This window comes from Chelonoidis abingdonii, chromosome 14 (genome assembly GCF_003597395.2).
Source record: "Chelonoidis abingdonii isolate Lonesome George chromosome 14, CheloAbing_2.0, whole genome shotgun sequence".
Taxonomy (NCBI): domain Eukaryota; kingdom Metazoa; phylum Chordata; order Testudines; family Testudinidae; genus Chelonoidis; species Chelonoidis abingdonii.
The window spans coordinates 20,178,254-20,193,107 of NC_133782.1; the positions used below are offsets into that span (position 1 = coordinate 20,178,254).

At 41.7% G+C, this 14,854-nt stretch overlaps 1 protein-coding gene across 1 annotated transcript in view; it reads right to left on the bottom strand.

Moving 5' to 3' along the window:
• Window positions 1-8,299: 8,299 nt before the first annotated feature.
• The window catches only part of RIMS4 (regulating synaptic membrane exocytosis 4), an 82,879-nt gene continuing 76,324 nt past the window's right edge, over window positions 8,300-14,854 (bottom strand). The window contains exon 6 of the mRNA XM_032767377.2: window positions 8,300-11,069. Within this exon, the coding sequence (XP_032623268.1) occupies window positions 10,851-11,069 (219 nt within the window). The 3' untranslated portion in view covers window positions 8,300-10,850. The remainder of the gene's footprint in view (window positions 11,070-14,854) is intronic.

Below are 14,854 nucleotides of genomic sequence, written 5' to 3' on the forward strand. Positions count from 1 at the left end.
AGAGGATGGAGATGGATGGCAGGAGAGAGATCACTTGATTATTGCCTGTTAGATTCACTCCCTTAGGGGCACTTGGCATTGGCCACTGTTGGTAGACAGATACTGGGCTAGAGGGACCTTTGGTCTGAGCCAGTACGGCCGTTCCTATGTTATTATGAGGTGATGGGAACTTTATGGTGAATGATGCCGTACCTTGAAACAGGCATTTGGTAGTTGTTCACTTGAAGGGATTTTTGTTCCTGATGCTGTGGTGTCAGGAGTGAAATTTAATGGATCCCATGAGATAGGACCTGAGCCCTAGCTTTTCCCACCAGCTGGGCCTGCTCTCATCTGAGTGAAGGGTCTGAAGGCTTCTCAGCTTTCTGCCTTCAGAGAGGTGCAGAACAGATTACCTTCAGAGAGTGGCCACAGCTGGAGACAGGACACCAGACATGGTGGACCAGTGCTCTGAGGTGATTCAGAGAATCCTCTCTCAGATGCCCAGCTGATGGGTCATGCTCATATAATGCTGACAGACCCTGGTCTTTGGTGGGCAGGATTGGAACTTGGGACCTGTGAAGCTTCATGTACGAGTCTCTATTGCATGAGCTAAAAGCTCCCTGGCTCTTAGCTAAGGCTGTAGCAGACTCATTCATCTCTAACGCTATTTTACACTGGCAACACCAATGCGCTTGTGTGGTCACGGCTCTAAAAAAACCTACTTCCATGATGGGCATAGCACCCAGCGCTGGGGCACTGTTTACACTAGCAATTTACAGCGCTGCAACTTGCTGCGCTCTGGTGTGTGTGTGTGTTTTTTTTAACACCCCTGAGCGAGAAAGTTGCAGCGCTGTTAATTGCCAGTATAGACAAGCCTTAAGTGGTCATGGTGCCACTAGAGGGAAAAGACCACACCCAGGAGGTGTGTGGGTTACACTCACGTGCTGCAGGTCAAACAGATCATTTGGGGTTGGGAAGGAATTTTCCCCAGCTCAGATTACCAGTGTTGGGGGGCAGGAATTCACTTTCCTTTGCAGCATGCAGCAGAGCTTGCCTGCTAGGATCATCTGGGCATATCTCACCTCATCAATTCCCTGCTATTGCCAGGACCTTGGACATTGGTGGTGCCTTGTTCTCTCCTGTGCTGTCTGCAGCACACAACAGCTTAGTCTCTGGAGGGCTGAAATGCTGTGCTGTAACTAGTCATCAGGTGCACTGTAGAGGTTGTGATGTTACACCCCATATTCTTCAAAGAAATATGGTTATGAATGACATAACTGATATACTTTATGCAGGATGGCTCATGTAAGATATCATTGGAAAGGTTATGATTTACTGAATGTGATTATCCAATATGTATGCATGTATCATTTCTGTATCTGAAGTTAGGAATATTGACTATAACAATTGCAACTGTGTGTGTGTACTTGGGGAAATGCCCACTAGACAGTAAGCAATCAGCCTTAATGGACCATTAGAAAAAGACCATGAGTCTTTGAAGATGGTAAGTGGGTTAATCTGGACTCTTCTCCATTGCCTACCCAAGAAGAAAGACTGCTGAAAGTGCCTGGGGGGACAAAGGATCTAACCTGAGGGGAAAGGCAGGGTTCCAGTCTGTAAGAAGAAATAACTGGAACTCTAAGCTACAGAAACTCTGCAACTTGCCTACAATAACATTTAGGGTGAGAAATTACTTCTTGAAACCAGACTCTAAGATCTTACGCTTAGTATGCATGTTTTGTTTTATTTGCTCAGTAATCTGCTTTGTTCTGTTTGCTATCCCATATAATCGCTTAAAATCTGCTTTTTATAGTTATTTATTATTACTCAGTTTGTGCAATTTCTAACCAGGGGTGGGTAGGCAAGAAGTTGTGCATCTCTCTTTCCACATTGAGGGAGAGGGAAAATGTTTATGAGCTTACTCTGTGCAGATCTTTCTGTACAGCACAAGACAGTATTATTTTGGGTTTATTCCCCAAAGGGGGATGCACACAAGGGCTGGGTGAATCCTCTCACACAGAGCTGACTTCAGTCTGGGTCTGGCTTTACCTGTGTGTGCGCTGCAAGAGGCTGGAGAGCCTAAATCAGCAAAATGGAGAGGGAATCCAGGCTGGTGAAGCAGGAGAGCGTCAGTGAAACCCCATTAAATCAGGTGGCATCCCAGAAGTGGGGGCCCACCTGTCACAGAGGTATTTGGAGGAAGTACAAGGGCTTGTGCTATAGAGCAGGTTGGACTAGATGATCTGATGGTCCCTTCTGGCCTTAAACTCTATTTTCTTCTGCAGGTAGCTCTTGTATGGGTATGTTCATCTCTTGGCATTTCTGTTCTCAATCCAAGGGGCAAGAGGGGCTTAATTTTTAATTGATCCTTTGTTTCTAAATGTTAACTATTGGCTACAGTAGCTTTTAGTAAAAGAAACAGCCTGAAGAGGGCTCTCGGTTCAGACATTTAAGTGACCTCAAGCAACAAGCGATTTGTGTTCATTACGATCCAGTCACTGTAGGTGTTCAAAGCCTGATTAAATGGAAAGAGTGTATAGGGCAATTCATGCTTGCAGCAAGGGGTGAGACGAGTGAGTCAGCAGTGTTCTTCCAAGCTTATCACCTATGGTGATGCCGAGTCAGTCCATGCCATCCAGTAACCATTTAGGCAGTGAGGGTTTAATGGGACAAGGACTAGGTGATTTAGGAAAACTCTTGTAGCAATGTGTCTGGGAACCAAACTGATGCAATTAAAAACCTCAGATGCAAAAAAAGAAAAAAAAATTTATTATCACCATTATCAACATTTGTCCTTAGCTTAACACTGAATTGTAAATCACTCATCACATATTGTCTGAATAAAACCTACAGACAGGCAAAAAGTACAGGAGAATCCTCCCTTCACTAGAACTGACTATCCAATGAGATGCATTGAACACTGGGCACCAAGAGTTACACCTCACTTCACGTACTACAGCATTGGTCTGGACAGTACAGTCTGCTGCAAAGGCTTCCAGCCAAGGGAGTCCATGCACCTCGCAAACAATGAAACGTGGGAACACTGGAAAAGGGACCCTCTCGGAGTCACAGAGAAGTGGGATGCCAGCCTTCCAGCTGTTCACAAGTGATCACATGTACTCTCTCCTCCCCTGCAGTGACATCATGGCTAAGATTTAACTGACTCATGTCAATTACATTTAGAAAAAATACAGAGAGGGAGAGTTGCAAAGACACAAATTGCAAGTAGAGGTCACTGAAAGCCAATAAGAATGAGGCAGTGGAAGCCTGGGGCTCCTTGCTGGTTATGAACAGAGAATTTTGGATACTTCTGAGACATTTAATGATCCCCAGAAATAATTTAATCCTTAATCCCTAAATTAAGGGTCATATTTTGCAGCACTTATTCCCATAGATAATCCTTACTTGACTAATCAATTGGGCTATTTGCATAGCGGCTGCAGCAGGATCAATCCATGAGTACATATATACACTAGGGAATTTTGCAGTTGTTTTCTGCACAGAACATTAAGCAGCTGCACCAGTACTACCAACAGTGTAAACTCTGCAGCAGGCTGCCACTGCTGTCACCACCACTGAGTCACCCAGCCCTGCTTGGAACAGCTGCGCTGGTGCTGAAAAACAGCTGTGTGATATCTCAGAGTACATAAGGCCCACTGCCAGGATGGTGGCAGTGAGGTCAGCCCTAAGGTGGAAGGCGTGCCTCATGTCACTGTTGTGGGCTCATGCCCCAAGCTGGCAGGCTCTGGCTGCAGAGCTAGTCCCCAGGGAAAGGCCCTAGCTGGAGCCATGGTCAGCCCCTACTCTTCCTGCCCATTTAGAATAAGGTTTGGGAACCTAGAGCTGGGGATTTGGGGCTGAGCCCAAAAGCAAATTTCCACAGGGAAAGTGGGGGAGCACAGCAAAAACCAGAGAGAGTGAGCGCTTCCGTTTCAATCTACTTTAGCCCCTTTTATTTGCATGGCATTGGAGCCTATGGGATCAGTGCTATACTTGCTAGATACTCCTATCTCCCATTAATACTGACCCCCAATGGCAGTTACAGTGGAAGATCCTGCCATTGATCTGAGTACAGAGCTGCCATGGGGGCACTGCAGGTTGATCTGGTTCACTCACCAATGGGGCAGTGCATCCCCCTATGCTTTTTAATTTGAAACAGTTTTGCAAGAAGCTGCCTCCATCTTTGATCCCAGGGATGACGGTGCCCTGCAGCCTTGCATTCTCACCCTGCTTGGGGATGACAGCAGTCCCTGCACGGAGAAGGCCAGGGCTACATGTTTTAACTAACTTGCTGGATATTTCTCCCCTTGCGGCATTAGAAATCATCAGGGGTTTCATGGTGGGTCAGGAGCTAGCTAACAGGAACGGCCCTTTTATGTTCTTGAGCTTGGATTGCCCCCCCCCCCCCACAATTCACACTGTTTCCAACCTCTAAATATTTCAAAACATTAAGTTTTAGAACAATTCATTGAAACAGAAAAATAAGCAGCTTTAGTAGATCAGAAATGTAACCACCTTGGGGCAATTTTTTAAAGTATTTAGGTGCCTAAAATGATCCTATTAGGCACCTATGGGAGTTAAGACACTAGATGCCTATCTTGCTCTTCAGGTGCCTAAATGCCTTTTCAAATATGGTGCTAGAGTCCCATGCTGCAGCCTTTACTCAGCTAATAGAGCTTAGCTTCAGTGGTGATGTCGCCTGAGTAAAGACCGCAGGATTGGTCCCTTTGATAGGCTGCTGTTCACTGCATGGTGGATGGACTTCAATCCCAGCACTGGGGAGCCCCTTGTCCCCGGATCTGGCATACAACAGATAAGCCTTTCTCTCACCAGTGAACTCATCTCACAGCCAATACTATGTAAATGCACAGTCCAGCTGTTTACACTGCAAAGTTTTGCTTTTAATTTCTAGCTTTGGCTGTATTTCTAGATATAGTAAATCACAAAAAGGATGAATAGTTGGGTCCTAAACTGTATTTGCTGGTGCTCTGTAAGGTGCTGGCTCCTCTCTGCCTCCTCCTTGGTTTCAGAGGCTATACCACATTAAATGAAACTAAAGCTACAAGGAATTCTCTCCTGGCTGTTATTTTCCAGGTTAGCATGTGTATACATTATGTGTAAATATAGACTCTTTCAATAAACCCCTTTTGTATCTGGCCCAAATTCAGCCATGGTGCAAGTGGATGCAACTCCACTTTACCTGCTTACCCTTTGTCTGAATTTGGCCCTTCATCTTTTTAAGTATAGCTGCTATAATGTGTGTATCTTTTGAACACTACAACCATGGTACTTTGCATTTACAATGCTCTTTACATCTTCCAGACACTGCCCAAACAATAGCCAGTTAATGTTCCACTAGTCATTGGGGCTCCCAGTGTTATTCTGCTAGGTTCTGCAGTCTACCTGGACAGCAGCTTGGCGATTTTTAAATCAACATGGGGATTTCTTCATGAAGTACCCGATGGCCTGCAAAATTTACAAGTATTGAGTTTAGATTCTCTATTGAGAATTGTATTTGATACATTATATCTTGAATTTAAAGTCAAAACATTCTTAAAAGCTAACAGAGCCTTATTCCTGACAGCTTGGAAAGTCATTAAATCAACCCAGCATTATTTAACTTGCTGTGGAACTGAACACACTATTCTGTCACTAATTTATACATTAGCCCATGTTATACTTTACAAAGGTGCATGCTCTCCATCTTCAGTGGGATTTTTAATGGACAAATACCATAAATGAAAGGGACAACACCCCCAACCTCCCACCCACCCCAGAGCCTTCAATGAACAGCTCAATATGCTACTCCAAAAAATCTCCCTTTAGTTTGTCTGTGGTATTCTAAATGAAACAGGCAACTAGAGAGCAGAATTGGCACAACCCCAGAACGAAAAGCTCTGCAGTGGTGGGGGCTGCAGTGGCAGTGAAGAAACAGTCTCATCAAGTTACAAATTGCAAATAGTCCAAGAAAATCAGAGAGACTGAAATATTCATAAAGTTTATACACAAAGTATTTTAAAAACTGTAGTATGAAGTCACTTCCAGTTGCATTTCATTCTTCATCAAAAGATCTTTTGTCAATGAGCAAATTTGTTTACCCAGAGTCTATATTGTAACGAATGTTTCTCACATGGCAGTAGGCCAATCTTCATTTTTATTAACCATATATTCTAAATTAATATGGATCTTTTCAGAAGTGATGTATTTAATAAGACAGTTATCTACTGTTAACAATATGTACTACAGCCTGCAAGTCACAATCTGTGCACATTAAATGGAATATATTATTGCTTGTTAGCCTATTTAGACTTTTTATAAAAAGATTTTTATACAGAAGACAGGGTTACGACAAAACTAGCTAAGTAGTTTTCATCTTGAAAATACTACATCAATTTCTTCAACAAAGGCTTGGATAGCAGCTGAGACTTTATGAACAGTAACAAATATTTCTAACAATTCAATGATCAGTTTACAGAACGTTCTATAGGACTCTTTCCTGGTAATTATTTACATATCTGTTTTTTTGTTGTTTTTTTTTTTTTTTAAAAGTTGATAAAATATAACATGGAACATATGACTCAAAAGAATGAGTAAACTTCATACCAAGATCATAAAACATTTTTGAAAATGCTAAATTATGTCAGTTAAAAATCATACATCATTTTGTCTTTAAAGAAAAATATTTCTCCTGTTGTAAAATATTAATAACAGTATGTAATAAACTAACTTAAAATGAATTTCATAAAAAGTTGTCTTGCTGGCCACACATTACCAAACATGCTTTGGTTGAGATTCTGCTAACTGTTTCAACGTTATAAATGGTTCCTTTATACGAACTAGTGACAGTCTGACGCCAGAAAACCTACAACTTTTAAACAGTACCTTGATAAAGGATCCAGTAATTAAAAACATTAAATATATATAGTCACTCAAAGAATTCAGTGATTTTCCTTCAAAAATCCTTTGCCAAGAAGTTGGGATGCATAGGTTGGGCAGGCAGCCCAAAGTTTGCTTAGCCCTGATCCTGCAACTGGATCCACACAGACAAACCCTTATGCTTAGATCCGTGGAGGTGCTAGAATCTGAATCAATGGATTCAACTACAAGATCAGCACCTTATTTTGTCTCTATATCATGCCAGCTGGGTCAGGGCAAGGAGAAAGCAATGCCAGGAGATTGGAAAAATCACACTTTGGCCTGAAAAAGCCAGGACTGATCACATAGTCACAACTTCAGCGTGTTCACACTACAAACAAGGGAAATCTGTACAACGGGTTTCAGTTCCAATATTCTGCTCTCCTTGTTCATGAAATTCCCATCAGGAAAGGTCATTTTGCCCTTAGGGATATAACCATCATCACTTCCTTAAAGCAAAAGGATAGATAGCAAAGAAGGTAACATCCAGGGATTGACCCCCCATTCCTTTTGCAACTGAACCTCCCATGAACGTTAAGGGCAGCTTTAGGTAGGGAAGAAATGGAGAATTAGCCCTGTGCTGAGCACACAATAATCTGTCCCCATACCCACCCCTCATATTTACTCAGATCAAAAACATTATCAATTCATTTGCTTAAAAACAGAACATAACTAACACCTAGATTTAAGACACAAAACAACTGTTTTGTGGACCTTTGTTCAGGATTCAGATGCTAGCTGCTCTAGTCAAATGCTACTTTAACAAACTCAAAGTGACCAGGGCAAAAAGTTAGAGCTACCATATCACGTTATCTTAGAGAGAGACTGTTGGGTCAAATCTGACCAAAAAGTTTAGTTTTCCAAAAATCAACTTTTCCAAGCGTAAGACCCTGCTGAACTCTCCATCACTTAGAGTCCTTAAATCAAGACAGGATATCTAGCTACAAGATTTTCTCTCTAACTACATATTATTGAGCTCAATGCAAGAAGTACTGGGTGAAACTGTCCCACCTGAGGCATGCAGGAGGTTTTGCTAGAAAGCTAGAGATGATCATAATGGTTTCCCCTGGCCTTAAGCTCTTTGATTGTGAACCATAAGAAGAGTTTCTGTGATTTGTTTTGTTTTAATCCCAGTGAAAAACATTTTTATTTGCTGTAAATACAATCCTTGAGTGTCTGAAACTCAGACACTGTAGCATTCCCCTTGTGCACGAGAAACCATGAAACTGACTAGTCTATTATCACTATCTAAGCTGTGAGAAATGCAGAAGATAAGCAAGACAGCGTAAAATAGATGGTAAACACAGCTTTCAATTGTAATAATGTCTGGTGTTAATAAAATAACACAGAAGAGAAAATATATATTTTTAAAAATAGGGGTTTTAATCTGAGTGACCTTTTAATGTGATTAAAAGCACAAACAACAGTCTATAGAGTTGAATAGTCCTATATTGAACTAAACTAATCACATTTGAGCTTGCAGTTTTTGGAGGAGGTGGGATCCCAAAATGTGGAATTTGCTATTCACGGAGGAACTGAGCTTTCCAACTGCTGGTCCCAAAAGGAGATTTCTTGAGATGCTTTTTGGCATATTTATTCCTCCCACTCCCAATCAAAAAAATTTGGGGAAAAACGTTGTATGCCTCTTGCTGGACACAGATAAAATGTTACTAACTAGTTATACAGGTAGATAGTATCCAAACAAAATACCCATATAAAATTTTCAAAGCAACTGAAGATAAAACCCCTGTCATTCAGTTAGGTTTGGAATGTATTTATATTTTCTCATAGTCCTTTTAAAGACTAAAGTTATTAAAAGATCCAGTGCTACAAACCACTAAATCTACCTAATCTAATCTAGTTCATACACATATTGTACAATATTGTCTAGTAGTTACTACATACCAAGAGGAAAAGTGTTGACTTGAATTACAGCAAATGTGCTTTTTTTAAAAAAAAGCATGCAACAAACTTTCTTTAGCTAATATATAGAATTGCCTAATACAGTTAGAAAAAATAATTAGACTGAGGCTAGAGACATATTTGTCAAAGGAAATTAAGAGATTGGACTGAAATGTTGGAGCTTGTCACTTTAAGACTCTTAAAATTCTCAGATTTATGTACTCTCTCTCCCCCACATATTACATCAGTTTTTACAAAGCATATTGTTGTGTCCATTATATTTGCTACTATTCTGTAATTATTTCAGAATCATTTTAAATCCCTCAGATATAACCATAAGCAGCTTACATTCTCCATCTTATGCAACTTCATGCTTTATTCTTACTTATTTGTGGTCTGCATGGAGAAACTGTCAGTGTGTTGCAGTGACAGGTCAGGAATCCGTTGGCTCCGAAACATTACAGGGGACCTCAGGTTCTTAAGTCACAGAATAAAATACTTCCTTGCACCTAAAATAGCAAATCACTTTAAGACAGCAGTGAAGTCTTCATTAAAAATTACGAGAAAAACCCCTAGCAGAAAAAGCTTAACTGCCACTAACTCTTTGAGATAGTCCAGACTCCTAAAAATGCTCCACAGTTTTGGGGAATGGGTGTCTCCAAGCATAAGATTTTGAATCACCTGAATGATCTATTATATCTAGAGAAATACCCCACTAATCTAGCACATGTGACTGTTTGAGAAAGCTGCTCTCTGCTTAGCAGCTGATAGAATGTATAGTACTTTTCTTTACTGTATTAACCTACAGGATTTGCTCTACAATTAACATCTGATGCGCCTTTTTGCTGTTCTTAGTCAACAAAATATACATGTGACTACTATGTCTGTTAGATTTCCCCAACTGCTCTCCTGTGCCTGTACTTTGGGGAAGGCATCCTTCTCTTGTGGTTCACTTGACAATGCCTGTGTGTTAATGGGATTGCCTTAAGCAACACAACTTTAAGAGAGGAGAGGCATGTGCTCATTAGCACCCCTTCTTGGGTGGCAAACTGAGGTTTTTCTTTGCAACAGCCTCCTTCCCTGTAGTAGAATAAAATGGTATTATTTCAGGTCAGTTCATAGCATGGTGTGTTAGCAGAGGAAGGTGGCACTTCACAAGATATGTACCCAGAAAGAAGGAACAGAATGCAGAAGCTAGAAACCACCATGATGGAGGAATGAGCAGCAAAAACTATGGGGGTTTGTAAATTGTGAAATGTCGTATCTGACAATGTGCTATTAAATCACATCTCAAACTGCAAGTCTGATGTTTGACTCACATTTCCAGTGACCAGAATTGCAGCTAATTAGTTAGCTCACCTCCTCCATTAGAACTGTCCGGTCTAACCAAAGCATAGTCCACTTGTATTCCCATCAAACATGCTTCAGCAGCAGTGTTAGCCAGTACTGTATTAAAGACACTTGCTGGTAATTTGGCACAGTTTAAAACCATGGCAACAATCGTTTTACAGCTAACACGATTCTGATGTGGAATTTTTTCTAAAGACAGTTGTAGTTCCTTTTTTCTTTTTTTACGGATTTGTAAGGAGATAGATCTTATAAAAAAAAATCCCGTGAAATGGTCCATTCCTGCTCTTTTCAGATCAGATGTTTGCTTTCCAATCTTTCAGGCATTGTCAAAAAAAAAATTCTATATTTTATGAATTTCTAAAACAAAAAAGTTAAGAAAAATATCTTCCCTGCTCAAAAAAATAAAATAAAAATGCTGCAATTTTTTAGGGTTAATACTGATCTGAAACAAGGGTGCATAAATGACACCCAGAGAAGTGAAACGAGGTGTATGTATAATTTCACAGCTAGGACTCATGCCCCGTGGCACCTGCTACTTGGCTGGAGAGGGCATATGGCCCTCCCCCTTTTCTTCTGTCTAAGGTCACTCTTCCAGCTCCTCAAGAACTGATTGAACATGCAATGCACTTGAGGTCAGAGTTCCAGCAAACAAAACCTTGACAGCATGTTTAAAAAACAGAAACAGTTCCCCCCTTCCTTGCTCATTAAGACCTGTCACAGCAGGGTCCCACTGTGCTCTCCAAGGAAAGCTGTGAAGACTGGCGCAGAAGCGGACCTGTAGTGGGATCTACCATCGAGGAGGTAGGGAAAAGCTTGTACCAGCCAATTGCTAAAGTTGACAAATCCAGTTCTTCCAAGAGAACCCTGGCAACTCCCATGAAGTGTTTGCGCTCCATGCGTCCATAGTTCCCCCAGACTATCACCTTGGAAATGAGAGGAGGGTCACAGTTAGTTCTCAAGTAAAGAGCAGCAGGAGATTCATACTTTCGTTTTTAAAAAAGAAAGATATTCACACTGAGCCAGATCCAAAGCCCATTCGAGTAAATGCAAAGACTTCCCTGGACTTTTATGGGCTATGGATCAGATATCCAGTTTTTACATCATGGAAAACGCAGTCCTAAATCTCCACACCGTGCCACACCCAATTCAAAATAATAAGACTTCAGAAAAAGTGTTGGACTTGTGCTACAAAATCCCTGACTGTTTCTATTAAGCCCCAAGTTTATTTTTTGATATGGTTTTGCAAAGCTTAATATTATAAGATCTTTTTCCCCCAGGAAAAAAAATGTGCGCGCACACAAGTGTGTGTGCATTTTGTCTTGGGTTTAAATATTCTGCAGAGTTTGCAACAAACCCTGGATCACTGGACAGAGACATCAAGTCTCTCTGTGCCTCATTTCCTCATCTGTAAAACGTAGCCACCAGTACTTACCTTCTCCTACCATCTGATTAGGCCCTGATCCTGCCAGCTGATCTGCACAATCCCGTTAACAAGAATCTCAGCGAAAAAGAATTTTTTAAAGATATTGAATTCATTCTCAGAGCTGAATCTTTCAGCCAGAGCTCAATTAACTCCCCCTAGTAACAGTGAGAAGAGACAGGAGGTCTGCAAATCAAGTGTGGATCTAGAGGAACAATCTGGCCCCATATATTCCATTTTTCTTTTAGCTTTGCATTAGCCTGAAGATTGAAACACAAACAAGACCAGATGCTCATTTCTCCTTCAAACTGTTTGAGTCATTTAAGCCTTTTTTAGGAGTGGAAGAATCGGGGGAAAGTCTAGTGATTTTAGACACGTTTGGATCTGCTAAAATAAGGGCCAGATTCCGATACACTAACTCATATTGAGCAGTACAAAGACTACTCCGATAGGAATCAGTGGAAAGACTCCTGGAGTAAGATACCAAACAATGCAAGGAAGGGTGACAAATAAAGTAATAAGTGACAATTTTAAAAATACAGATATTCTAGGCACTTAGTCAGCTCCCTGAGAAGTCTCTCCTATGCAAGCATCCTTTACTTGAATTGGATGTTCATGCAAGTTTCATCACATTGTAATTCAGGGGGCAGTATACTTGTTTATATCAATATTTAAGTATTTTAAGTTATCTTTTGTGCAAACATGACCATGGAAATCGAATAGACTGAATGTCACTGAAGAGGCCTGCTGAGAGAGAGGGCAGAAATGCGTCCACTGAACTGGAAAACCATGGTTAGACGCTAGGTGTCAGAGAATTAAGTAGCAGCACCAAGAGCAAGCTCCATATTTGCTTTTGCATCCAGGTCTTGTGAAACATAACATATGGTGATGACACATGGTTACTCACCTGGAGAACAGGCCAGACGTTATGGATTAGCAAGCTAGCTCTGCAAGACAAGATGCATGCTTGGAGTTACATGGAGAGAAAGGGGAATAGACAGGGGGAAGAAAGTCTCCAAGACTACAAGGAAGATCTAATGAAAAAGGGCTGACAAAGACACAGGCAGCGGTGAAAGCGGAATCACACTTGCGACACAATGGATGGTACAACAGGTGCAGTAAGGGCCATCAGCAGTGAAACAAACAAGCAAACTGGAAGCTTTGTGCACAATCAAAATGGTCCCATCTGGTTCCAAGACAGAGGTGATCAGAGACCTCAGAGTGAGGCCTCGGTTCTGCAGAGGAGGAGATGATGATGATGATGATGATGATGATGAATGGTGCCATCTGGCTAATCCCTAGCAGCTGCCAGCTTCCTCCCATAGTCTCTGAATTAGCAGAATATTGCAGCTTTCTCATGGCAGAGCTGCTGCCTCACCTGTAAGGTATCAGTAATGGGGAGGGGAGAAGATACATGCCAAATTAAGTCAAATTATTATTCAGAGAGCTAGAATTCAGGGGAGCTAGACACTGAAGTCAGTGGTTTGGCTGGGGTATAAGTTAGCATAGAATTCAATCCCTATTTTTATTCTCTTTGAATAAGCTACAATGAGACATTAAGCTGTTTTTTTTTTTGAAGTTACATAATTCAAGTGGAGCGGGCCTGGGAATAGTGGAACCACTGAGCTATGTCCAAGGATCCCATCCTGCTAGCTCTGCGTATGTCATTCCTGGAGTACTACTCTTCTGCTAAGAGCCAACTATCTGGGCTATTCCTCAGCTTGCAGTGCTGTAAGCGAAACATCTCAGAGGGCATCATTCTTTTGCCTTTGTTTAGTTACTTTTTGTTTACAAATAGTTTTCACTGCCCCAGTCGGCAGTGATGGTTGTAGCTGGGCTTGTAGCTGTAACTAAGGTTACTAAATGACATGTGCTGTGGGGTGTCCTCCACAGCCATTGATCATCAAGAATTACTGACTGGCGAGGTGACTGCTAAGGCCAACATCCATCTGTCAGACACATGAGGTGTGTGGAGTTTAAATCAGCGTATAGAATTTTGGATACTTCCTGACTGTTTTCCACAGAAGCAGCTGTTTCTCTATGACCATTAATCTCTTATGTGCACCTGCTGGGTGTGGGTTATTTTTTTTTTTTTTTAAATTTTAGTTTTGTTTTGTTTTTTTAAAGAGGAGATTAAGGACATGCAGCCTACGATAATCAGGATCCTGTACTGCGTTGGGTTATGCTGGACTCATCGCTTCTCATGGCGACAGTGACATGGACACCCTCCCACCTTACACTGGCCAGGAGGACGTGCCCTTTCTTCTCAGACAAGGACTTAGCCACTGTGATCCAGGATTGTTGCAGCTCACTCTACTTGGGGGTGAACGTGAAAGCCACACAGCAGCTGTACCTTGTAGAGCATGTGACAATGCATCTCTGAAGAACAAACGCTGATGGTAGCCCATCCCACAGGTTCGCCTTGTACTCCACTGGCTTCCCCTCCTTTCTGGATTGAGTTAAAATTCCTTATAATTTACAAAAAACTCTTCCTGGGCTTGGGATTTGGCTACCTGAATGGCTGTCTGACCAGCATCCCTGAGCCATCAGCATGCTGCATGCCACAGGAGCAATGTAGATGGAGAAGTTCAGGGTGCAATTCCAGAGCTCTGGGGGCACAGTGTTCTCGGCAGCAGGGTCCCAGCTGTGGACCTCCTTACTAGAGGAAAACAGGCTGAGCCAGACCCAATCATATTGCTAGCAAACGGCAAGCCCCACATTTTTGCTAACACATTTCCCCAATAACGTACCCATGGGAGTTCGATGGCTGGGATGATGGGAAATGGATTAGGCTAAAAGAGGTAAAAAACAAGGGTGATGTCATGCTAGGAGTCTACTACAGGCCACCTAACCAGGTAGAAGAGGTGGATGAGGCTTTTTTTAAACAACAAAATCATCCAAAGCCCAAGATTTGGTGGTCATGGGAGACTTCAACTATTCAGATATATGTTGGGAAAATAACACAGCAGGGCACAGACTATCCAGTAAGTTCTCTGACTGCATTGCAGACAACTTTTTATTTTAGAAGGCTGAAAAAGCTACTGGGGGGAAGCTGTTCTAGACTTGATTTTAACAAATAGGGAGGAACTCATTGAGAATTTGAAAGTGGAAGGCAGCGTGGGTGAAAGGGATCATGAAATGGTAGAGTTCACAATTCTAAGGAAGGGTAGAAGGGAGTACAGCAAAACAGAGACAATGGATTTCAGGAAGGCGGATTTTGGTAAGCTCAGAGAGCTGATAGGTAAGGTCCCATGGGAATCAAGACTGAGGGGAAAAACGATTGAGGAG